Consider the following 27,439-nt stretch of genomic DNA (forward strand, 5'->3'; position numbering starts at 1 on the left):
TGGGTTGGCCTGATTCCCCCACCCCCAGCTGGAGCCACAGGGCAGGTCGGGAGGCTGTGCATAGCCCTAGTTTTTATTCTCTGCTAAATCCTATTATCCCAACAGTTTATTCCTGTCTTCCCTAGATCTCTCTTGCTGTTGTTGTTTTTCCTGTCTTGTAATAATCTAAGCATTCTCAGCCCCTAAGAGCCAATGCACAGACATTATTTATTTAGGAAGTAAGAATTTCACTTCCCCAAGATCAAGAAGACAGGTTCATAAAACCCATTTATTAACTTTGGAAGCTGCTTTATAGCAGGTCAGACCATTGCTCCATCTACCTAGTCGTGCCTTTTCTGACTGACAGCAGCTGTTTAGGATATATGGCAGAATCATTTGTTTCCATCATTTGTTACCTGATCCTTGGAAATGGCAGGGATTTGAGAGAAATGCATATAATGTGTTGCTTTTTCAGAATATGTTAAGGATAAATAAAATATGTAATTTTATTGTTCAGAATAAGGGTTTCATAAGTTGATAGACTGTTTGTAGTAGATATTCTATAGAAGCTGAAGCTAAGACAAGTAAACGAAAAGGGGCTTTTTCTTTGAACAGGATATGATCAACCACAACCTATGAGGCTGCAGCTGCTTTGTTTGCCTTTTAGACAAAGTTAATTTTAAAGTAGATAAAGGATTCACGCTTGGCTGATTTAGATGAGGTTTTTATTGTTTACTTGCTTTGCTTGATGTAAGGGAAAATTAATAGGGTAAATAGATTGTTTTGTAGATTGACTTTAGACAAACTTGGGTTAAGGTTGCTAGGTGAAAAGGGGATTTTCTCCTGTAAAGATAGAAAAAGACTATCTGGAACTCAGACAGCCTCGGCCTGTTTGTGGTCAAAGTCTGTTTTAATATAGAATGGGGATTTTCGCTTGACAGAATTATAGGGAAATTTTACTTTGCTTGACGTAATGGGAGTGTTTTGAAGATATTCTGCTTAATTAATATTTACATAATAAATATTGGTATGGGGCAGCTTAGAACTAAGTAATAAAAAATCTAAATAGGGGTGGGACTTCATTAAGGCGTTTTTCGGATAAGATTGTAAACCCTGGAAGTACCTGACCAATTCCCAGGGGAGGGAACTTAAGCATCGTGCTAGAGGATAAAAGTCTGTACCAATGTCATGTTGGGTGTGTCTGCCTTCTGGTAGGACACCCGTGCTTGCAAGGATGAAATAAAGCTTTATAACTGCTTCACAATTGTCTCTGTCGTGGGTCTTCCACAGGGGACCATTTTGGGGTCTCATAGGGGGTTTTTCCCTTAAGGAAAACCACATTTCTTACAGATTGAACCTAGAACTTTCTGCCTGCAATGCACATGCTCTACCTCTGAGCTACAGCCCTTTTCCAAAGACTCATTGACATTCACAATTCTGGATGTGATCTGAATTCAAATTCTGCTTGACGAGAGAGAGAGAGAGTTTGCAGAGTTTGAACTTTGCTCTGAATATTTCCTTAGTCTCTAGGGTCACACAGGTTTTCACAATGGCTACGAGGCAGCCTTCATTTCTTTTATCACAGGTGATTTTAAAAATCAGTAATGAATCATGAGTATACCTCAACATATCCTTACCACATAACTAATCAATACGTGCCTATACCTGCAAGGCCCCAGGATCAAGGTATGTATTACAACAGGGCTCATTCAGCCTTATTTGGCAGCAAGAATAAACAAAGCAGCTTAATCATGCACTACAAGATCAGCACAACAGAAAACCCAGTTCACCAAAGGTGGTGCTAATGAACCTGTTACCCAAGCTCTTTCAATGGCTGGTCGCTTCTGGTACCATACAGGATGCCTAATTAGCCGGGATTTCTTGTGCTCCACTAGACAGTGGTATTTTGAAAGTGGCATTAAAATAAACCCAGTGCTAGAGAGAAGCGTCTAATTGCTTTGTTAGAAAGGAAGCGTGTCTTGCATGAAAAGTGCAGACTGTGGATGTCAGAGAAGTTCAGAATCAGAATAGCTGTCTCTGGGCTGGCAAAACTGGCAAAACTCAGACTGCAGTGTCTAACAAATGGGCAGGGAGCAACAGATACATTTCCTCCCTGTTTTAATTAATAGCATCATGAGGCTATCAAGTTGTGGGGGGGGAAAGCAACTTTTTTAAAAAAACTCTGTACAGGGTTGATCCACTCTTTCTGTCTTCCCTCATCTCTTGACAGGTTTGTGATCTTTGGGCCTTCAACTAGATCCCCTTCAGGCACTACAAAATGTCCACCTTTCTTAAATGACCGCTCTGCTCATTCTGCCTTTGTGCACTCTATGCCTAGGCCCACCTCCCAGAGCTTATGTGTTTAGTTTCTTCACTTATCTTTTTAGTCTTAGGGATGGCACAAACTATTTTGCTGCCTAGGGCAGAGCAGCAAACGGTGCTACCCCTCACATACACATACACATACATACACACAAGTCAACGTGCATATTACCTAAGACTGGCCAAGCTATTTTTGCACCTCAGGTGCAAAATCCTACAAGTCTATCAGCTCCCTCATTGGAAGTAACGTTGCTGCTCTTTCATGACACCCAGAAACAACTACCTGCTTTGCCTAATGGTAGGGCTGGCCTTGCATACCCCCAACCAAAATGAAGCCAAAGGAACTGCATCTGTTTATACTCATTCCCTGTTAGGCCACATCCACACTATACATTTAAAGCACAATGATACCACTTTAAACAGTCATGGCTTCCCCCAAAGAATCCTAGCAACTGTCATTTGTGAAGGGTGCTGATGGTGGTATAGAGACCCCTATTCCTCTCTCCGAGCTGCAGTTCTCTTAACAGTGAGTCCCTCTTCCCATGGAACTCTGGGATTTATAGCTTGAAGAGGGGAATGGGGTCCCCGAACAACACTCAGCAGCCTTAACAAACAGCAGTTCCCAGGATTCTTTGGGGAAAGCCATGACTGTTTAAAGTGGCATCAGAGCGCTTTAGATGTATAGTGTGACTATGGCCTTAATCTCAGTACAGTAGGGCCCCACTCATACGGCGGGTTACATTCCAGACCCCCGCTGTAAAGCAAAAACCTCTGTAAAGCGGAACTAATTGAATAGAATGGCACGTGATGCCCCAAAACCACTGTAAAAGCAAAACAAGGGCCATATGAGTGGGGCTTTAGTCTATTTGTGTCTAATTGAGACCGCCTTATTAGCGAAGCGCCTTAAAGCGAAGTGCCGTAAAGCAGGGTCCTACTATAGTGGCTCATTAGGAAGGGTGGTAGCGGTGGTATCATCCCATTGGTGGCATTGCTGCACTCATCAGGATGGGGCTGGGCAAGGTAGTGGTGGTGAGGTTGAAGCTCCAGATAGATGGTAGTGGCCCTGCAGGTATTTAATGTTGGCTCTCCTTTTCCTCACTTCCATTGCTTTCCTTCACAGATTATTATTTCTCTGTAAAGGAATAAGTGCAGTTACTCTCTATATGTATGTTTCTCACTATGTGTTTATGAGTGTAATAATAATAATAATAATAATAATAATAATAATAATAATAATAATAATAATAGACATGTCTCTGGCATCTGGAGGTACAACTAGACTGGCCCCAAAAGCACTTCTTACACTGATAAATTAATTTATTGATTAAATATAAGCTTTATATTGATAATCCATGGATGACGTCTTTTCCAGACAGTACAAAAGACACTGTCATGGAAAGTATCTTTGACTTGAAAAATCTTCATGTTACAAACCAGAAGCCAAGGCTCCTATGAAGTCTACCAAATTTAATGTGCATAAACTTCACTAGACTAGAGTCTTATTCAACTACGGGACATTACAGTATTCTGTGTTGTCAGGAGCATGTACAGAGTAGGATGGGGAGGATAATCATGGACAGTGGGCCCCAAAAATCATCAAATGCAAAGGGCAGCAGTAAGTCTATCACATTTCTATGTACATTCCAAGTGTATACAAGAGATTAACAGAGGGACTCATTCCCACCAGTTGCCACAATATTATTTTTCTTGTTTTGCCATTTTAACACCTGAAGGACAATTACTTTCCAAAGTGGGAACGGTACCCCAATCTAGACTGAGTCCACCTTCAGTCAGTTTGAATTTACTAATAAATTCTACCTTATCAGCTTCATACTGGAGTCTTTGAAGTTAGCAGCAGAGTCCTGAGAGGCAGAAATGTCTTCCCAGTAATTTCTGAATGTTGCAAATTTGTGTTGTGTCGTATGTTCTTCTCTGTGTGTGTGTGCTTCTTGTTTTGAAAGGGAAAGGTGTTTGGAACAGCAGTCCTGCAGGCTCACACAGGATGTGGTGTTATAAAAGAGAGAGAGAGAGAGATTCACCCAGTAAGAAATAAATGCTCTGTTGACTTGATCCATCTGAGCATCATGGAGAAAACATTGCTGAAGGCACTACTGAAGAGTCCTGCAATGGCCATATCTTCTCTATGGACCCACTTAAAAAAAGAACAGAGAGATCCAGTAATGATTCATAACTGACCCATCCAACCAAAATCAGGAACACCAATGACCTACCTGTCATCTTTTAGCATTCCACTAACAAGCTTAAAAACCCTGGCAAGGAATAGCGTTAAGCCACAAAAACAGCTCACAAAGAAAAAGGACTCGGGATTGAAAGAGAAACTTGCGTCTTTTGGAAGGTAAGCAATATTCTCTTCACCAACCACCCCTCCCATAATAATCAATCTATTTCGCATTAAAGGATGCATTAACTACTGTCATAGATGTAGAAAGTCTATGTTACATCCACAGTAATGTGGTGGGGGTGTTTATTTTTCTAGCTTTCTTCTAAGTCAAGTCGGAAGAAACGTGGTTGTTTTCAGCTTAGCCATAGTGAGGCATCTACCTAGGTAGAAAAAAGACATTGTTTTGCAGGAAAGAGATTGGGAAAGTGAGATATTTCAGAAATGTCATCGTATTTGCCATTTTGGCTGGGAATCCTTTGCAAAAGCACTCATTGATAAGTTCTGCTAAGATGAAAAAGGTACACTTATGAAAAACAGTCTCACTAAGCATTGAAATGAAGGCTGTGATCTGAAACATGCTTATTTGAAAGTAAGACTTGAGAGGCAGACAACAGCTTTAAAGAGCATCGAAGGTTGGATGATAGGGGCATCATTTCCCATAGTGTATGCACACATTTACCCGGGTGCTTGCTTACTAGATTTGTTGGACACCATTCCAAGAACATATAGCAGTTCAAGGCAACATATAAGCAGTTCAACATAGCAAACAATAATAAAAAACTCATTTTTGAAGCATTTCAAAAACTTGTGAACAGAGACAATAAGGACGTGAAAAATGATGCTTCTCTCTATCATACCATTAATCATATAATTAATTATCTGGACTCCATGAGTTTAGAATTGCTGCTCCAGCCCCATTGGACTGGCATAGAAAACTGGGCTGGTATGAAATCAACTTCACATCAGTTATTTTGGCTTAGCTGGTAAGTGTGTGTGGATTGCGCAGAGTGGGATTGGAATCCATAACATTCAAAACCAGAGGGTTGTAGCCAACTAAGTTCTACTCAGAGCAGGGCCATTGAAATTAATGGACCTAAGTTCGCCGTGTAAATTCATTTCAGTAGGTCTACTCTGAGTTAGGGATGTGTGAGTAGGTCACTTTCAGTTTTTCTCTGTTGCTTATTTTTCCAGTCTTGAGTTTAGTTCTCCACATTGTGACATCAGTTTGTGATTTTTTTTTAAAAAAGCCCTCCTGAAAATTTATCAGCTTTTTAGTGCACCTTTCTCATAACAGACACATTTTATACGAATTTTGCCTAATATACACTTTTTTGCAATTTCCCCCAATATCATGCATTTTTGTATATTATTTTAACTAATGTACATGCATTTTTTGCACACATTCACCTAATATATGCATTGCAAAAATTGGAGAAGTGTGAATTTTGTCAGATGGCTGTGTTTCGGTTCATATATTGTTTTGGGAAGTGAGAATTAGGTAAATTGGCCTTTAAATGTGAACTGAACCAAATTTCTCCCCCATCCCTACTCTGAGGATGGCTAACACTGCATACAATGCAGATTCACGACCTAGATGTTTGCAAACTGGTTTTCAGAGTCTGGGGTTTCATACTTTCTTCTTCAAGACAGGCAACCCTGGAAGATGTATTATTGTATCATCTCCTAAAGTGGTAGGCAGGGCTGTGGAGTCAGAGTCGTGGAGTCAGAGTCGGAGTCGGGAGCAATTTTGGGTGGAGTCAGAGTCGGTAGAAATGTACCGACTCCGACTCTGACTCCGACTCCTTCATAAATGGCAAATGTATATTAACTAGTAATAACAAATTTACTGTAGTAAAATGGTAGCACAAGGCATTTCATCACCACCACGTGAACCCAGAGCTTGGAAAAGTTACTTTTTTGAACTACAACTCCCATCAGCCCCAGGGATTGGGCTCGTGGGAGTTGTAGTTCAAAAAAGTAACTTTTCCAAGCTCTGGATTCACGTGGTGGTGATGAAATGCCTTGTGCTACCATTTTACTACAGTAAATTTGTTATTACTAGTTAATATACATTTGCCATTTATGAAGGAGTCGGAGTCAGAGTCGGACAGTAGAAAAATAGAGGAGTCGGAGTCGAAGGTCTGGCATACCGACTCCACAGCCCTGCTGATAGGGAAATGTAACTAAAAAACTGTGTTTTGATTTCTTGTTTATTTATTGGCTTGTTTTGATGCAGAAGGCCAGATGAAGAGCACAGGGTGGCTTTGTGTTTGTGGGCTGGTCATTGCTGCTTTATTTCCTATTAGCTGGCAAATGGTCCTGAAAGATTCAGCTGATGAATCTAGGTAAGAAGCATTTCAAATGATAACTCTTACAGAATGGAAAAGGAGAAACACAGGGGCCTAGAAGATGCTGGATGATTGCTTTTAGGAATCTTTAGTATATATTGTAGGCACTGTCAAATCTGAATTCTTTTCTCGATCCTGTAATAGAGGCAATAGGATTGTCAGTTCAAGATAGTATGGGAGAGATGCTGATTGATTAGCACACCTCAATTAAACCAGAATTTATGGATTTATGTCAGGTGAAATATGCATTACTGCAACAAGAATTATAGTAGACAAAGGATTTGTGAAATGTTGCATTGTCCAACATATACGTTGGTACAAGTTTGGAGCCCTATTCATGTATTACATGACATGTGGAGGTCATGCTTGTGCCCTTTGACCCCCCCCCCATCTGTGCTCATTCAATATAGTTTGTGAACAGATTTTTATGTGTAAACAAATGTAACTTGCATAGACCTTGCATGTGCAATCTGGGTCCCTACAAAAAGCAGAGTCTCAGATTGTACAGACAGGTACATGTGTAGGATCTGCTCACAAGATCATGAGTAGGACAAGGACAGAGACAGCAGACAACATGAATACCACCACCACCCCCAGAAAAAAAAACCAGTGTTTTCTTGTCACATGACATTTGATGTAGTGTAGAAGCATCTTGGTTTTCAAGATCATTCCATTATTTTTATAAAGCTTTTTTATTGTTGCTATAGAAAATTTATTGTCACCCTCTTTGAGAGTGTTAGCTATGAAGTGGTCTACATGTCTGAGAGACAAACAAACCATCTTGTACCTTTTTGATGGCTTTTTGTGCACTTCCTCTGAAGTATCCGGCATTGGCCAATGTTAAAAGAAAATGACCTGATTTGGCTTTAGATGGGGTCTGTTGTGCTATGGATATTATTTTATCCATTCCTGATTTCTGAAACAGGTGGCAATCTTATGAAACAGAAAGTGCCCACAGCTTTACATCCAACCTCAAGCGACATTCTGAAGGTACCTTTACCAGCGATTTCACTCAATATTTGGACAAAATGAAGGCCAAGGATTTTGTACACTGGCTTATCAATGCCAAGCAGTACAGGTAAGTGATAGGTTGTGAATCAGTTTTCCAATTAGAGCAGAAAGACAAAGTAGAGTTCAAATCAAAGTGATTTCCACTTTGCAACCCATGCAAGGGTTGGACAGACACAGGATCGCTCTACTGATTCCTGGATGATATGCAGTAGATCAGTATGGATTTCCAACTCCCAGTAGTTTAACAACAATAAAACAAAAAAGGTGTTTCCCCTACTAAATAAGGCTACTAGAATCCTTTGTCTGTAGTAATTTATATGTAGATTTGTATCTGGATTTTACTACTTTTTTACTGAAACATTTCTAGCCTGCTCTTCATAACAAACACCAATTTGAGAGCAGGTTGCAATTATAATACGCTTTATTTATTTCTTCATTTTCCTACCATGTTTCACCATAAAGTCCCAGAGCGAGTTGAAAAATGGAAATGGACTGCCTTCAAGTAGGTTAATTAGTTGGTACCCAAAGCCCCTTGGGAAGGATTATGAGTTATTATTTAGATCTCTCAACTGGCTACAAAGGTTTTGGTTGATCTGGTGGGAATTTGTTAAATTTGTAATACATTTGAAGTAATTGATATAGATACCTGCCTGAAATGTTGAAAGAGGTGTGACAAACAATGATTTTAGGCTATTGATTTAAGGCGCTATTATATGTTGTGCTTTTAAATTATACCTTGCTTTGAGATTATACAGTAATGAACAGTGCGTAATAAATGTTTTAAATAAAATAGCGATTTATTGTTGAATAAACAACAGCTGTTCACCATGATCAGAAGGGAAGACAATCTTAAATTTTTATTTACCTTTTCAATCTCAGTATGGTAACACATCACGAGGGTGTCCAGAATCCTAAACGCTTTTATTTAACCCAGCTTTTCATGACAGGGCTTCAATTTAGCAACACTGAACTAAATATTCTACTGATTTAAAAGTTTCAGCTGTTGTTGTTATTAATAATCCAACATTATTAATACTACTACAGCCTGATTCATAATTATTCCCAGTTCAGGGAGAATCAGCAAGGGGATGAGTTATCTGGCAGGTATAATTATGGGGAAACAGCTGCAACAGAGTTAGGCTTTATCTTAGGTGTGGGGAACCTTTGGCCCTCTTGATGTTGCTGAGCCAATGGCTAGGGATGATAGGAGTTGTAGTCTGACAACATCTGGAGAGCCAAAGGTTCCCCGCCCCTGCTTTTGATGTTTGATGATGCGGAGCTAGTTTAGCACTGTTAAGCTGCGATCCTGTGTATCAGGGGTGGCGACCTGTGGTCCTTCAGACGTTGTAGGACTTCATCTCCCACCAGCGCAGCCAGCATGGCCAATGCACAGGGACGATTGGAGGTGGCAATCCAGCAACATCTGGAGGGCCATCTGCTATATGCACTTACCTAGGAATAAGTCCCATTGAATCCAAAGGAATTATTTCTGAGGAGACATGCTTTGGATAGCACTGTTACTCTTGTTTTCATAAACTGTTGCCTTCTTCCTGTTCACAGCTCTACGAAGAGGTTCATTAAAGAAAGTTACCCATCTGGCATTTTCTCATTCAGGTACGCTTTACAGCATTTAAAAATACAACAGTTTCCCTATTGCTCATGTCCTTGACACACCTACTCTAGCTGGGCCATGTCAAGTGTTCTGGCTTTACCTCTTTCTGTGAAGAGAAGGAGGAGCCAGTGCAATGAAGTGGACTAGGATTGGTGAAACCTAGATCTGAAACCCAGTTGGATGGCCACTTGCACATCATCAACAACAAAAGGACATACATTTGCATAGCATTTATATGCTAATTTATAGGTACAAATGCCAATTTAGAAATGATTACTATAATTTAGATGGAAATTGAATGAAATCCTACCATGTGCCCATTTTAGAGATGGGATAAATAACACCAAAGCCTGAGATACGACAGCACACATAGCCTTTCTTTTTCGCTCATGGACATGGGCAGGGTTCATACAACTAGCCATAAGCTATAAAACATCCTCCCCCCCCAAAAAAAAACTAATACTGGGGGCAAAAGTACAGAGCAACATTGTTGTCCTCATGCCCTGCTGCTTGTAAGCTTCCGAAAGGCATTTGGTTGACTACTGCTGCAAACAGAATCCTGGACTAGATGGACACAAGTGAATTGCCCAAAACTGCAAAACAAGGTCAAGACAGAGGCTGGGTTTGAGGCTCTGAGCCCCAAATACCAAGCCACATATTTTATTCCACATTTGCTGCTGCAGCACAAAAACACATTTTTCACAGAAGGCTATCTGATGAAGCTGAGAAATAAATTATTTGCCTCAGAAACTGAGTACAAAGCAGAGGTGTGGCTTGAGCACCAAAACACCAAACCACTCTTTAATCCTACATTTTATTGCAGGAACAATACACCCATTTCACAGCCATCTTTTCTCCGTACAATGTCCCAGGGAACTGTGTATATCACCATGTAGCATCATTTCCTAAGGGCATTTGAGTGTCCAGTTATATAGCAGAAGGAAGTGCAGCTGTTGAACTGTGTTTACCTTTGGAATTAAGTAAACACATTATTATTATTATTATTATTATTATTATTATTATTATTATTATTATTATCCACAGGCCCCACATCAGTGGGTGGCCAGGTGGGGCATTGGCCAAGGGCTGACAGGGGCCCCTAGGACTGAGACAATGTAGCTCCTGCTCCGTGATCTGTGATTGGGTCACAGAGCATGCACCCCACAACCTGATGCTGGTGTGGATCACAGAGCAGGAGCCACCCTCCCAGGGAGCCAGCAATGGAGCAGGCTGGCCATGCCACTTCCCACATTGCTGCATCGCTGTGCTGTGCACATATGCTTGCCATCATCCAAGATGGTGGAAGGGGCATCAACATGTCCCCATCACCATCTTGGGTGATGGCAGGTGTGCGCATACAGCACGCTAATGCGCTGATGCGACCGGGCTTATTTAAGGTAAGCCCCCAGCGCCAGCAGCAGTAGTGCAGTCGTGTTGCTGCTGGTGCTATCTTTGAAGGCCCCTTGCACTCTAGTGCCAGCCCTCAATATCCACCTGGCCACCTTATGTAGTGATAAGTACTCCCTTGTCTGCATGTCTGGAAAAACCTGACTCTATGAAATACATCTGATTTTCCCAGACAGTCATGCAAATGTCACTTCAAATATTGGATTGTCTGGGTGAAAAGGAGGACATCTGTAGGCCTCTGATCCTCTTCATCCATGAAGGTCACTGGATAATCTTGGGACAATCATGGTCTCTCAGCCTGACCTACCTTACCGGATTGTGGTGTAAGCTTCCTTGAGCTGCTTCAAGGAACGGCGAGATATACAGTTCAAAACTATGTTTCTGACAACATGATGTGTGCCTCCCCCACCCCACCCACGACAACAGGCTCAGGCCGTTGCTAGGTCTAAACTCAGTTCATGTTCTTATTTCATGATCTGTCACTTTTGCAGACATAAGTAAAAGGAAAATTCAAGGAATCCGAGTTCCCTTGTTCTGATGTCTAGCTTCATCCAGCACTGGAATCTTCTGCTCAAAAGGCTCTACCGTCACTCTTTCACTCTTCATTATTTCTAAGTTGGTGAAGTACAGATGCTTATTTAACTTGCTGCTGAATGTCTCTGCAATAAATGATGTCACCTTAAAAACGATGTATTTCAGCCTCTGCCTCATTTTGAATTTCTCCTGTATTTCTTGGAAGTGTTTGATGTTAAGAGGGGGATTTATGGGGCAAAATGTGTCATTGGACAGCTTCAGTTTTCAGTATGATATAGATTCGAAACATTACAGCAACAAATACTTTTAACAGCATCTAAGTGCAGAAGAAAAGAATGCAGGCTCATTGTAGCTACTGATGAAATATTTAAGTTATTGCCATTATCTCATCACGTTGCCACAAAGCTTAGAATCTGCCATCAAATCTATTCTGTACTCAACATCTGCCTCCAAATCCAGCACTGTGGATATTCCACTGCCAGATGCTGAGCTTCGTATATTATGGCCCTTTTCTATGAGCACCTTTTATATTGGAGATTATTGCAGAGTCGGAATTGACAAGAGGGACACTGTGCAGTCGCAACTTTTAACTGGGCCCTAATAGCTGCAGTGTTAACAGAGGATTGATTTGCAGACATTAACAGGCGATAAGATTTATCTTTTCCAGGTCTGGCCAGTGCCTGGATGGGAGACCACCTGGGAACCATATGTAAGCCGCCTTGAGTTTCAATCATGAAAAGAAAGGCGGGGTAGAAATGTAATAAATAATACATAATAATAATAATTAAACCTGTTTCCTGTGGTGGAGTTCTGCCCTGAAAAATTTGAAATAATATCAACGGCAAGAGTGCCTTTCAATGTACGTATGCCTTTCCCTCACTAATGAGCAATGACATAAGGCAGGGGCTTTCAGATCGGAAGGCTTGAATTCAGGGCAAACCTGGGCCCTGATCTCTCTCATTTAGAAACTGAAGCTACAATCCTATACACTTACTTGGGAGTAAGCCTCTTTGAAGTCAGAGGGACTTGCAGCCAAGCAAAGATATACTGCAGGAGGTCCCAAACTGTGGTCCATGGACCACCAGTGGTCAGCAAACTTTGTTCATGTGGTCCGTGGCAGGTCAGTGAAGAACGGACATTGCAGTGGCTGCACCATCATCCTTAGAACCTGATGGTCCCCCTGAAAGGCACTTGAAAGGAGTGGCGAGGATTAGCAGGAGGCTAGAATCCAGAAGTTTCATCTTGATTCAATTAAAACTCTTACAGCATCTAGGCCAGTGCATTACAGTTGCTACAACAGGCAGAATATCATTACGTTGTCTGCTAAGATGCTAAACAATTTTCAAGTGGTCCACGGGGAAAAAGTTTGGGAACCTCTGATACATTGGATTGGGCTGCAAGGCTGCAACCCTGTGCAATGCTCACCTGTTGAGACTAAGCCTTATTGAACTCAGTAGACTTGGTTCTAAGTTAACATGCTTAAAATTGGGCTGGACATACTTTAGAGCTGCTCAGGATTGGACAGCACAATATTTAGACCAGGAGTGGCTAACTTGTGGCCAGAGCTTGGAAGTAATTCATTACTTTTTTGAGGAACAAGTGGGTAATTCCTTTACATTTTGATTGTAATAGAACTAGGAGTAATTTTATTATTTTTGTGGAGTAACTGTAATGTTTCCAGCATTACCTTTGGGCATTACCTGGGGTGGAGAGGAAGGGAAGTCTTCTGCTCCTCTGATTTGTGGATGAAAATCATGTGCCTCAAACTGGCTTCTGCGCAGCATCACTCTTCTCTCATGCTCTGTGGGTGGGTAGGAGGCGACGAGGGAGGAGATGGAGAGCGAGACAGGGGTGGGGGGTTGCACTTGGTTTGACGTTCAAAGATCTGAGTAGTGGCCTCTGCCTCCCTCCCCATCTCCCTTACCATTGGAGAGACCACCATTGCTATCTTATGGATAAAAATAATTATTCTACTACCTCTGTATGTGTGTGTTTATTTTTAATGTTGTTGTAGGCTACTTAGATGTGCAGCAGCCAAGGCCAGCACCTAGTAGGCGCTTTTTTAAAAAAGTAACTGAAATGTAATTGTAGTGATCACTTTTGAGAAAAAGTAAAATAATCTGTTACTTTCAGAGCAATTGTAATCGTAATCACTACTTTTTTGGGCCATGTAACTGTAATTTATTACTTTTTAAAAATAATCTTCCAAGCTCTGCTTGTGGCCCTCCAGATGTTTTTTGGACTCCTGTTCTTATCAGTCCCATCCAGCATGGCTAATGGTTGGGAATTATGGGAATTGTAGTCCAGCATCATATGGAAAGCCATAGGTTTCCCTTTCCTTCTCTATAGATGCTGGAGTATGAGCGGATGGATGGATTTGATTAACAGTGCAACCCCGTACATGTGTGCTCAAACATAAGCCCCACTGAGCTCAGTGCAGAGCTTGGAAAAGTTACTTTTTTGAACTACAGCTCCCATCAGCCTAATCCAGCGGCCATGTTGCCTAGGGCTGATGGGAGTTGTAGTTCAAAAAAGTAACTTTTCCAAGCTCTGCTCAATGTATGTAGGACTGCAGCTTAAATGCATTTATAGACTGCCTTTCTGCCATTACGCAAAAGGAGGAATTAGAATTTTAAATGGCTTAAAATTTAATAGACTTTCCTGGGACAGTTTATCTGAATAATCAATCCCACTCACATATCTCTCAATACCAGTTGCTGGGAATCACAACTGTGGAGAATGTTGTTGTGCTCATGCACTCCTTGTGGGCTCCCAAGAAGTATCTGGTTGGCTACTGTGAGGTCAAGATGCTGGACTACACAGGCCTTTGGTCTGATCCAACAGCCAGGCTCTTCTGATGTCATTATGTTGGTATTTCCATGTCAAAAGAACCCTCTCACTCCGAGGTGTTTGAGTAAACCAAAAAGCTGTTTGTGTGTCTACACTTCTGGCTGGGGACAGGAGAGAAATCCATTCAGTTCACACTTTGATGCAAACTTACCATTCACACTTCCTCATGAATATGTGAACCAAAACACTCCTACTTGGCGGGTCGGCTCCAGAAGGTGGTGCTTGGGGATCATTGCTCGGCACCCTGGACTCTCCAGTATGGGGTTCCGCAGGGGTCAGTTCTGTCCCCCATGCTGTTCAACATCTACATGAAACTGTTGGGTACAGTCATCCGGAGCTTTGGTGTGTGTTGCCATCAGTATGCTGATGACACGCAGCTCTATTTCTCCTTGTCATCTTCTTCAGGTGAGGCTGTCAATGTGCTGAACCAGTGCCTGGCTGCAACAATGGACTGGATGAAGGCTAATAAACTGAGACTCAATCCAGACAAGACTGAGATGCTAGTAGTGGGTGGTTCTTTTGACCAGACGGTGGATGTCCAACCTGTCCTGGATGGGGTTGCACTCCCCCTGAAGGAGCAGGTTTGTAGCTTGGGGGTTCTCCTAGAACCATCTCTGTCATTTGAGGCTCAGGTAGCCTCGGTGGTACAGAGTGCCTTCTACCAACTTTGGTTGGTGGCCCAGCTGCGCCCCTATCTGGACAGGGATAACCTGGCTTCAGTTGTCCATGCTCTGGTAACCTCCAAGTTATATTACTACAATGTGTTCTACATGGGGCTGCCTTTGAAGACAGTTCGGAAACTGCACCTTGTGCAAATTGCAGTGGCTAGATTGGTAACAGGGACCAGACAGTTCGAACATATACAACCAATTCTGGCCCGCTTGCATTGGCTGCCTGTATGTTTCTGAGCTCGATTCAAGGTGCTGGTTTCAACCTATAAAGCCTTATATGGCTTAGGACCACAATATCTGATGGAACGCCTCTCCTGACATGAACCCACCCGTACCCTAGGCTCAACATCCAAGGCCCTCCTCCGGGTGCCTACTCGGAGGGAAGCTGGGAAGCTGGCAACAAGGGAGAGGGCTTTCTCAGTGGTGGCCTCCAAATTATGGAATGATCTGTCTGATGAGGTGCGGCTGGTGCCAACACTGTTATCTTTTTGGCATCATGTCAAGACTTTCCTCTACTTCCCAGGCATTTTAGCATGTTTTTAAATTGTTTTTTAAAAATTTAAATGGTGTTTTTAAATTGGTTTTTGTGTTTTAAAATTTGTATATTTGTTTTTAATGTTTTTAATTGCTGTAAACCACCCAGAGAGCTTCGGCTATGGGGCAGTATATAAATGTAATAAATAAACAAACACAGCAGTCCTTTGAAATATGAATTTCTCCAAATGTTGCAATGCAGTTCTCCATACAAAGAAAATGTGTGAAAATGCATATATTAGTGAAAAGTGTGCGCAAAAATGTGCATATTAGTGAAAATAACAAAAAAGCCACATTCTGTTCAGGATTTTTTCCCCCCAAAAAATATGCAAAGTTCTGTACAAAAATTGTGCAGTGGGAGAAATGCTCACAGAAATGCACATGAATTTTTGTGCTGACTTTTTAAAAAGAAAATTGCAAGTACATGTTAAAATGGGGCAAACCAGATTTAAGATTAGAAGAACGAGAAACTGGGAGAAACTGAAATTGACAGAGTCAGTGGCGTAAGTGAGCTGCTTCCATGGAATCTGTGGGCTGCTGCACCACAATCATGATTTCAAAATATTGTTGAAGCAGTGCAGAATCTTAATTTGGGGACTAGATGAAGCAGGGGTGGGCAAGCTTTTCAGAGTGGAATGCAGTTTTCCATTGGAGGAAAGTGACCAGGAGCCACCTACTAGTGGCGGTGTGTGGGGTTAAATAAAAAGTGGTAAAACACCCCTTCTCTCTCTCTCTCTCTCTCTCTCTCTCTCTCTCTCTCCCCCCTTTCTCCACTTGATTCATCCATCATCCATTTATTCTCTCCTTCACACACATACACACACATCCCATCCATTCATACAAATACACACAAGTTGACAAGCATGTCTCAATGACTCAAGATGGGTTCTTGGTGGCTTCTTAGCAGAGCCAATGGCTAGAAAATAGTTGGAAATCTTTCTTGAGTGTTTTGAACGAGAAACATCACTGGAACTGGGGAGGTTATTTTTCCTCCTCCCCCAGCTCTCTGTCTCTCTCTGTGTGTGTGTGAGTGTGTGTGGGTGTGTGTGGGTGTGTGTGGGTGTGTGTGAGTGTGTGTGTGTGTGTGTGAGAGAGAGAGAGAGAGAGAGAGCAAATGAGAATCTTTTTGGAACAGTTAGGGGAAGTCAGAGAAAGGCAAAATGACAATAGAGTGAGAGGCAGACAGGTGAGCTCTAAAAGCCATGTGGGATGCAAAGGGTCTCTCTCTGGAGAACTGGTGAGAGAACATCTGCTGCCCTGCTTGTAGAAATGGTGTTATCTTAGGGGTGTCCACATTTTACATTCAACTAGTGTGCAATTGGTATACACAAAGAGTTGAGCTGTACACTTGCAGTTGTTCACATGCAACATTCATTGAGTGTATAGTCTGTGTGCACAATAGTTGAGCTGTACACAAGTGTACATTCTCTCACACAAAAGCTTGTGCATGTGCAAAGACTGCTCATACCTGTGCTCTGTGTAATATGGGAATGGGTTTCTTCCTGTGTGCCTACATTTTTGCTCTGTGTATTGAAAAATAAATCAAATATTGCAAAATGCCATGTCTCCGGTGATCTCTCTTCCGAAAAGAAGCCAAGCCAAACCCAGGTAGCTCTGACCTCATACGTTTCATGGCTTGGGGAATGGACAATGTGTATATAGGTATAGATATATCTTACCTGGAAAGTGAACAATTTTACATTTAGCAATGCAAACTCTTCACATTTTTCAGCATGTTAACAAATAGCTCTTATACAGAGGAGGAAGAGGAGAAATGCCACACCATCAGGGACTGGTATAGAGAATGTGGAATAGTTAACAGTTTGTGGTGGGTGGTGCCCATTGGGACTGGTAGGGCAGAAGGCAGGAAGACCGACAGTAGGTGGAGCCAGAGCCAATAAAAGGTAGAGCCACCCCTAGACTGGTTGTAAGTAAGAAGGCATGGAGATGGGGACTGGCTGAGGGAAGACTGTAGTTGGTGGAGCAGTATACCTTGAATATACCATTATTCTCAACAACAGGAAGCACCTACAAAAAGTACATTAAAATGTTGCACTTTGGCCAAAATGTTGCACTTTGGATTGCTGACTAAGGGTGTGTGTAGGTTCTCATTCATTCATTCAGTTGTCAAAATTGTGCAGGCACTTCCCCATGTGATACACTTACATTTGACATCCCACCTGGTATATAAATCTGAAAACATGATATGTTTATATTTTGCCCTTTACACAGGAGAGTCAATGTGTCCTCCAGAATGGTTAAACTACTGTCACTCTAGCTACAAAATTGAAATTTGTATTCACAGAATGGAAATCCATGCATTCACCGCTTATGGCATGTGCTCTTTGACTTTCCTATTCATGTGATATACATGAAATGTGGATATGGGCATTTTAAAATGTATAAAAAATAGGAAGAGACTGCAGCAGTGGCTTAATTTTTGTGCCTCCAATATCCGCCTAGCTTGTTGCATGGTATCTGGCCTTTGAAAAGTCAGGTTATTGTCTGGCCAAGGTTTTTTTCCCCTTTACACTCAGTTGCAGTTTGTTGCTTGCCACAATACAAAGACACACACTCTCACAGCACATAGGCATGAGATCACACACTTCACTCCATTTTTAATTAATCTAGCAGTTTGAACTGAAAAGAGAAGACAGTGGCTTCAGATGGGGGCAAGCTATAGCCAAGTTAATTAAAAGTTGAGTTTGACCTTTGGAGAAGTTTGGATTTATCTCATAATTACCCCAGAGGTTTCATAGTGGGAAAGTTCATACTCTGATCATTTCAGTTCAAAACGTTGTGTGTGCTTCTAGGGATCAGGGAGAAATTCAGTTCAGTTCACGTGTTAATGCAATTTGCCCTTCTCAAAACAGAATTTTTAGTTATTTTACTATGTATGTATGTATGTACATATGTATGTACGTATTTTATACAGTTTCTTCGTGGTCCTTCACTGTAAGGTCTGAGAGTGGGTTACATGAGTCTAATAATGCAATTAAAATTGGAGAGGAGGGAGTAAAGCAGTTTATATACTATTATAAAAAGAAATAAAACAATTACAAACAAAAGCAGCACAGTATGGCTGCTTTCACACATGGGGCTTCTTGTGTCATTTTTGTGGATTGAAATGGTAGTACTTCTGTCCCAATTTCCAACATTCCTTTCACGCTGCAGTACCTGTTGACTTATGGAACTGTGGCTTTTTGAGCAATATACTGCCACATTGCGCTAAATTTCATTCAGACCAGTGGGTGTAGTGTGACATAACAATGAACATTATTGGGCATGTCATGACTCCCCCACCCTTTCCACACATGCTCACTTCTGTGCCCCCATGAAAATGGCAGGAAAGAACGGTGCGCTGGTATACTGCCCAAAATTTCACGATGTTCTGGGTTAATGGAGTTTCAAAAAGATATTTTCTGGAAGCAATTAACATGGAAATGAGTGCTAAGCTTTCGCTATATTCTACTAGATTTCCAGAAGTGTCTTGCACGTTGTGTGAAAGATCAAATAAAATGTGGAGACTATGAAGTAAGGAAATGCTGGGGAAACAGGATAAACTGTTGTCTGAATGCAGCCCAAAGATTAAACAAAACAGAAAAGGTGGGTCCCACAAAAATACCTTAACTCTCAAAGGCCAGCTAAAAATAGACATCTTCAGCATTTGACGGAAGCTGCACAATGCAGATGCTAGGTGCACCTCTGTAAGGAGGGAGTTCCACAGAGAAAGCCCTCTTCCAGGCTACCATGCCCTGCACTTAATGCAAACTGAAATGCAGCTCCCCTTTGAAATTTGCACTTCACTGAATTTTGCTGTGCAGTTTTCCAACCACATAATGTGTACAAAAATTCATATATTAGGGGAAAGTGTGGGTGTTGAGAGAGAGAGAGAGAGAGAGAGAGAGAGAGAGAGAGAGAGAAGCATACAAAAAGCATTACATTAGGGGAAAATGCAAAAAAATGTGTATTAGAAAAAAAATGCACACTAGTAGTGAATTTTCATGAGGGCTTTATTTTAAATATTGCAAACTGATGCAGAAATGTGGCAAACCAAACTGAACTAGGGCTAGGAAAAGGAGAAGTAGAATGAAACTGAAATGGGCAGATTTGTCCATTCCTATGTGCCACTTCACAAGCAGCAACGGGACTTCCTTCAGGGTCATACGGTGAACGTAATATGTAGCCTAGTTCTGATATATTTCCAGTTCTTGCCAAGTGAAAATGAGCTGATATTTTTTGCACTTCTGCAACTCTCACAATGCTATAGAGCAAACCTTTAACCACCTTCTTGGAACCCTTCTTGAAACTATGACTGCAGCATAGTTCTTGTACATTGCAGAAGATTCCAGATGTTTATGTGGTCCTCATCATTGTCCTGCAAGACTGTGTCCTAAAGCTGAGGCTGTGTCTTAAAGCACAGCCCACATTCATCTGCAGTTGTGCAGAGTTGTGCAAAGAATTGTGCGTGGGAACATTAGGGACCCCCAACATTCTCCAGAGCACAGATTGCAAAGCATTAGAAAAGAGAGCAAGTGGCACACAAACTTTTCCCCACAATGCTTTAATTATCATAGAGCCCTGATATGTATATATACTACTATATAGTACTTCTAATGCAAAGAGAAGACATATTTCTAAACTGATTCTGTATGTTTGAGAGTGAAGCACTAAACAGTTTAATCTTCGAGAATTTCAATCTCGTTTACACTTGATAGTTTGACCTGATAGTAAAGCAAGGTGATGATAACCATCAGCCGATCAATGAGCTAAACAAATAGATCTGTTCTGAAGTATGTGCTCCAAGAGTTACAGATTAGGTACACTTCACCAGCTTGTGCACCAACTCTGAAAATACACTGTTCCTCTTGAATAGATGCAATGGGATAATATGCAATTGTGATGGAGAGTATGAATATATACAATGGAAAGAGCAGGTCCCGGTTTCACCGGGGCCCTGTATACTATACAAACAAACCCATTTTAAATAAAATTCTGGAAAGATCCCTAAATGAGCTCTCCAGCTGAAAACCAAAATACTGGTGAGATACTTGTATTCTTTTGGCAATCCACTAGGAAATCTTTTAATAAAGGTGCCAATACAGGGTATTCCCACATTAGCTTATTTTCTTCAGTAGTGTTTGCCTTGTACAAGCTAGATCTATCAGTGGTTATTTTTATTACCCATGACAGCTACATGCAGCCTCTAGGCCTCAGATGCTCAGGGACAGAAACAGAAGATATGTGGCTTGTCTTTTGGCTAGGCTAGCAAGGCAGTTTAAAAGGTGAGCCACGAAACATCTCTTGTAAGGAAAAAAGGATTTAGAAAGAAAAGGGAGCCTGGCAAGGTATTCCCTTTCCATTTTCCATACTTACTAAACTATTGACCTGAGAAGAAATTAAGGAGGGGCATAAACAGAACACGTGCATCAATAATATCACACAAATAGACACTGGGGTTGATCAGGGTGGATTATGGGCAATGAATTAATATTAGATGCACATTTATTGCACAAGAACCTGCCAAGCAGAATGCCCTGAAATGATAGCAGAAAAATGATTCTATTGAAAGTACAAGCTTCTCTAAGAAGGCACCAACGCTGGCTGAAGAAATGATATCTTACTCGTACCCAGTTCAGTGTCTTCCTTCTTGGTTTGTTGCACATCTTCCAGTGGTGATTAAGCAGAAAGCTCAGGGACCAAAATGGATACAACCCTCTGAATGCATGCATGGTGTGGAGAAAGTGAAGAGGGATACATTTTAAAACCCAATGGAGCTGAGTGTTGGAAGATTCAGAACAAACAAAAAAGAGGTATCTCTTCACATAGCACAGAGTTTAACAGTGGGAAATGTAACGATGATTATCAACTTGTATATGGAAAGATTGCCACAACAGATGAAGTGATGCCATTAATCTCAACCATCTCTTCCTCAGTTGAGCTTTCTGTCATTTCACCTGAGTACTGCTCAGCTTCCAGCTTTTTGTCTTCCTCAGAATCATGAAGAAAATGTTGCTGAAGTATTCAGGAATACTGGTCTTCACTCACTATGATGTCCACTTTAAATAAAATCCCAGAAAGAGCAGAAATAACACAGCACTGAAAACATGAGTGACCTATCATTCATTGATTTTTAAAAAATATTCTATTAGAAAGTTGACATGCAACTTTCAGAAACAACGTTAAATCACAGAGAACTCAGAGGATTCAGGACTTGCAGATAATCTTGCTTCTTTCAGAATGCCTTTCTGGTGGAGGCATCAGCAGTATTCACCATCACTCCCCCTCCCTTCCAATCTACACATGTTTTAAGAAGAGAATGAGATTCTCATAGTACGTTCATAAACAATATAGCAATATTAAAATGCTCTCGTATTCCTACAGCTAGAATAAGAAAATTACAGCAAATAAAGAATGCAGTTGACAGATTCAGTGATGGAAATGTCACATTTTATCCTTCTCTTTTTATATATTGCACAGCTGGCTTCCATCCATCCAGTCTTTCTTTGTAGTGTCCATATTTCTTGAATGTTATTGTCACTTTCACAGTTTGCTATCTGCTCCCATAAACTCCTAAGTCATTCTTAACTAATGCTAGTCTAGTTGGCTCCTGTATATCGAATGGGGGAGCACCATCTTGTCCTTCACCTCGGGCACCAAAATGTCTTGGGCTGGTCCTGGACACGCAGCAGGAAACATTTCTCTACGCATTCTTTCCAAGGGTGATGAAATGAGGGCTGGGGCAGCACTGAAGCAGGACAAATTGGAGACGCTTGAGCATGTGAGTGAACAGAGCAAGGATGCAGCACCAAGAGCATTTAAGGGCACCAACCAACTCTACCTCCTGAGTTGCTTGGTAGGCTAGCAAGTCTTCCAAAGTCATTGCTGAAATCTCTGTTGCGAATTTTATGTCTGAGCAGGAGAAGAGATGAAGAGCATACCGTGTCTGTGCATTTTTGGACTGGCCATCGCAACTTTACTCCCTGTTAGCTGGCAAATGGCTGACAAATTTGGGTAAGCAGCATTTAGAAATGGTAGATACGGTAGAGTTGGGCTGAAACAAATCTACAGGAACCTAGACATCTGATGCTAACGTCTAGGATGGAGGTGGTGGACCTGTGGCCTGCAGACTGCCTCTGCCTTCAAAGGTGCTTTCAGTGGTCCACTGTCCCTCTCTCCGAATTGGATGTCTATTCCTCTTGCCCACAACCTACTTGCAAAGGCACTTCTTCTCCCTTTGGTGTGGCATTACAAGGCCCTAGTGCTCAGGAAATGAGAAGGTGCGCTCCTCCTTGCTCCCTCAGCACTCAGGCCTTCTAGCAACAGTGCCACACCAGAGGAAAAAAGGTGCCTTTGCATGTAAATTAGGGGTCCTCCCCCCCCGCAGCACTGGGATGGGAAGAGAGGATCCTTTCCTCCACATCATCACAATGCTGCAATGGGGCGGGACAGTAGGAGAGCCTGTATTTTGCTCTTCAGGGAATGATATCTGAAGAGCAAAACACAGCGATTCCTCTGCCCCACACAGCAGAGATGGGTGGGGGGAGTTGTGTGTGTGCTGTATGTGTGGTTAAGTGTGCATGTGTGTGTGCTATATGTGTAGTAATTATGTGGTCTGTATGTGTGGTCGGTATGTGTGATGAGCGTGTGGTCCTTATGTGTGCTATATCTGTGGTGAGTATATGTGTGAATGTGCATGTAAGTGTACATTGGCCATTCCCACCATTGGTCTGCAGCCCTTAGAGGGGTGACCGACTGTCAGTGTGGCCCTTGGGCCAAAGAAAGGTTACCACCCTCATACAGGATTTAGACTAATATATTTTCAGCATGGTGTTGGTCTGGACCTTTGTGGGTGCATTGTTTTCCAGTTAGTCCATTGGGATGGGGGAAAATCAGTCTAACTGGTTTATAAGAAGAAAGAGAGGCATCTTAAGAGGCATACATATATATTGGGGACTAAAGTCTGTGCTTTCACATGCTGCTTAAGGGGTTTGCAAAAGCATCTAGCTCAGCCTTTCCCAACCGGTGTGCCTCCAGATGTTGTTGGACCACAACTCCCATCAGCCTCAGCCATTGGCAATGCTGGCTGAGGCTGATGGGAGTTGTCGTCCAACAACATCTGGAGGCACACCGGTTGGGAAAGGCTGATTTAGCTGATCATCACCGGGAACAAGTTGTGGCTGTATTTGGGCCTTTGGTCCAATACAGCAGGGTCCCTTTCATGATAGCCTTAGGATACCAGTTAGCACAGAGCAGCAGCACAACCCCCAGGCTCAACCACAGCATCTGCATTTAACCAAACCACTCCTCTTGACTGCACTGGGATTTACTGTGCTGAAATCCAAAAACTTCATCTAACCTTTATGGTATAGATGTGGTTGCTGTATGACAAATACCTTTTGCTGGAAACCACAAAAGAGGAGAGTGCTCTTGTGCTCAGGTCCAGCTTTTGGGCTTCCCATAGGCATCTAGTTGGCCACTGTGAGAAGAGGATGTTGGACTAGATGGGCCACTAGCCTGATCCAGAAGGGCTCTTCTTATGTTCTTAGTCACTCACAATATGCCTCTGAATTACAAGTGGGAGAATGCACATCCTTCTTTCTAGCTTCCCAAAGGCATCTGAAGAAAGGCTGCAACTCAGTGCTTGAGCACATGCTTTGTGTGCAGAAGGTTCCAGGTTTAATCCCTGACATCTTCAGGCAGGGCTGGGCGAGACCCCTGCCTGAAACCCTGCAGAGCCACCACCAGTCTCAGTGTAGGCAGTACTGAGCCAGATGGACCAAGGCTCTGGTGGTGGGGCAGCTTCCTATGTTCCCATGCGCCTGCAGTGTCTGGCTGGCCACTATGAGAACAAGATGCTGAGCTAGATGGTGAGCCTTTGCCCTGATCCAGCAGGGTCCTTCTTACATTCTTCCTGTTTTTCAAGGCAAGGGGAGGCCACTGGCTTATCAGAAAGGCAGGCAGAAGGCCAAGAACACTTTCAAGAAGACAGAAAGGGATAGTGAAGGAAGGATAAAAAATCTATTGATCCCCACATTTGCCTTAGATAACTGAGACTGTCACTCTTGGATTCAAAGGGCTCCGTACCACCATCACCACACCTTGATTTAACAAGTTTGAAGGGGATCATTGCCCGCCCCAAGTCCTCCCTGCTCCACACCCAGGATCCAAGTGGGCTCCTGCTGGGAGGAAGGGCGGGATATAAATCAAATAATGAATAAATAAAATAAATAGATAAAATAAAACCTTCCCCGAACCAAATTCTGCCCATGGGCCACCAACTGCTGGTCTGTAGATCAGAAGGATTCTGTTCATTATTAGCTAAAGTAACCTGCCATTACCTTGTGTCCGTTCTGATGGGATGGGGAACCTGTGGCCCTCCAGATGTTGCTGGACTACAACTCTCATCATCCCCTGACCATTGGCCATGCTGCCTGGGAATGATGGGAGTTGGAGCCCAGCAACATCTGGAGGGCCACAGGTTCCCCATGCCTGCACTAAAGCATCTAATTGTGCTGAGTGTCAGAAACATGTCAGTGGTTTGAATTTGAGTCAAACTTGCAGGATAATAAAGCCCAGGCTGTGAAGGTTTTAATTTATTCATCTCTGACTTTTTAAACATGGCTGTTTTCTGATGACTCAGAAAGTACCCTGAGTGTTTAAGCAGGATGATGATGAAACAACTGGGGGAGAACTATGGCTAAATGGGAGTTTGGAACTTCTTAAAAGCTAAAGAAGAAACCCTGCAAAGTCTAAGGGAGAGAACATTCAGGGTTCCTAGTGACAATGCAAAGGTATCTTCAAAACACAGTAAAGAGTGTAGTCCAAAAAAAAAGCCATAGTCATCAGATGGTAATTTTGTGGTGGGGAGGGGGCATTGGGAAGAAATTCAGTGAAACTGGGCTAACCTTAAGCCTTCATAGCATTACAATGTAGCTGAGGTATGTATGTTAGTGTTGTTACTTTAAAACAGGGGTGGGGAACCTCAGGCCTGGGAGCCAAATATGGCCCTCATGACTCTGTCTCTGGACCTCCCAACTCATCTCAGGCTGCATACCCTTCTCCCAGACAGGCCAAGCGACAGAAGGTGGCCGGGTTGGGCACTGGCCGAGGGCTCCTGTGGCTGAGAGGGGCTCGTGCTGCTGGGGATGGGTAGTTGTAGCTCCTGTTCCGCAATCCATGCTAGCATTGGGTCATGGACCATGCACCCCACAACGCAATGCTGGCATGACTCATGGAGTAGGAGCCACCCTCCCAGGCAACACCCCTCCCCCTGCCAGCATGAGCCCAGCTGTGCCACTCCCCATGTTGCCACATTAGCGTGCCAGCGTGCTGTGTCACCACTGCCGAGGGGCCACTGCAGTCTGGTGCCCCAGGGCCTTTTATAGTCTGGTGCCAGCCCTGCTTCCAGAGCACACCCCTCACTGGCCCTAGTGTCTTTGCCTGGCAGGAATATGCCTTTCTTTGCCTGCATGCAGGACAGAGAAGGATGTGCAAGTAAGTGTAGACACTGGCCTACTTTGCAAAGGTAAAATTTACATTTGTGGCCCCACCCACCACTGCCCTGTGGAAAGGGGAGAATAGGGGTGTGAAGGAGCTTTCCGCTTCCAACTTCTGTGATGGGGGCTTCCTTCCCTTCCTCCTCAAGTGCAAATATTCTCTCCCTCACCTTGCCCCACCCTGGAGAGGTGATATCTTCCACTGGAGCAAGGGAATCCCTGATTTTACACAACGAAAGAAGGCAAGCAGTGATCTCCCCTCCAAGCATAAAATATGGCAGGAGGGTTTGGCTCTGGGATTCCCCCCTCCCAAATGCTGGTGCTTCCTCAGGGCAGAGACCTGTTTTTCTATACATGTCTACTCACAAGTGTTGTCCACTGAGTTCAGTAGGACTTGCTCTCAAGTAACGTAGTACAGGAATGAAATTTCATTACCTTGCTTCCTGTGTGTTGAAGTTTAGATTGTAAGCTCCTCAGGGCAGAGACTTGTCTTCTTGTGCAGTTCTACAGTTGTCACCTCACAAGTAACTTCCACTGCGTTCAGTGGGACTTACTCCCACTTAAGCAGGTATAGAATATGGATCTACTTCTTATAGTCTATAACATTTTAAAATTAAAAATAGGACATGATGCAGTCGTAATTTAAGCACTTTTAAAACCCAGGTGTTTCAGTGAGAGAGACTGGTATGTGCTTAATTTTCCCACTGAAACCTATGAGATTTCAGAACAAAGGTGGCTAACCTATGGCCCCCCAGATACTGCTGAACTAATTCCTTTTCACATGACAGCTTTAATTTTGTTTCTCTCCGGCTTCTTAAACAGCTTGAATTCTGATGGCTCAAGAAGTACTATGAGCATTGCTTCTAGGATTATGACACAGTATGCTGGCCAAGTTCCCACTGATGGTGAAAGAAGTTTGTATGACAAGGCAGTTGAGGAACATTTGAGAACTTACGGCTATGAAAGCTAGTGGCCGGAATAAGGTAGTGTGATCCTCACATGTCCCTCTGTGATGCAATGTGAATGCCAAGCATGACAATGTTTACTCCAAGAGAAACTCAGAACCATGTGATCCAAAATATACCCATTCTGAGGGAAAGCACATGGAATTAATTTGATAAACTAGGATTTTTGTTCTAGTCCCATAATTTTTGGATGGGATACAGTAATAGTCAGCAGGGGGTGGGGGGCAGTGACATCCGTCCAATGTCAGTGCCGCCGCTCACTGGGACAGGACTGAAGTGGACCAATGTGGTAACCACACTATCAACCAGGAGCTCCTCAGACCTAACGGTTGCATCACCCCATCCCATCTCCTTCCTGGCAAGAGTAGCTGCTAGCAACGTTCCAGCAACAATTGTCCTGCCTGAACCCACTGAAGTCAGACACGAATGTGGAGGTGTGCTTTTCTTTAGTAGATTTAATAGTTTCAGTTCAGACCGCTTCATGAAACACTTTACATGTTACACAGAATTCAGCATTGTTACTAG

General features: G+C 42.6%; 1 protein-coding gene across 1 annotated transcript; it reads left to right on the forward strand.

Annotated features, from left to right (window-relative positions):
- Positions 1 to 6,727: 6,727 nt before the first annotated feature.
- LOC133382349 (pro-glucagon-like) lies at positions 6,728 to 26,919 on the forward strand. Its single transcript, XM_061622042.1, has 4 exons — positions 6,728 to 6,828; positions 7,757 to 7,909; positions 9,403 to 9,456; positions 26,772 to 26,919. The coding sequence occupies exons 1-4, from the start codon at positions 6,728 to 6,730 to the stop codon at positions 26,917 to 26,919; spliced, it is 456 nt and encodes a 151-aa protein (XP_061478026.1).
- The last annotated feature ends 520 nt before the right edge of the window (positions 26,920 to 27,439 follow it).

This window comes from Rhineura floridana, chromosome 3 (genome assembly GCF_030035675.1).
Source record: "Rhineura floridana isolate rRhiFlo1 chromosome 3, rRhiFlo1.hap2, whole genome shotgun sequence".
In the NCBI taxonomy this organism is placed as follows: Eukaryota; Metazoa; Chordata; class Lepidosauria; order Squamata; family Rhineuridae; genus Rhineura; species Rhineura floridana.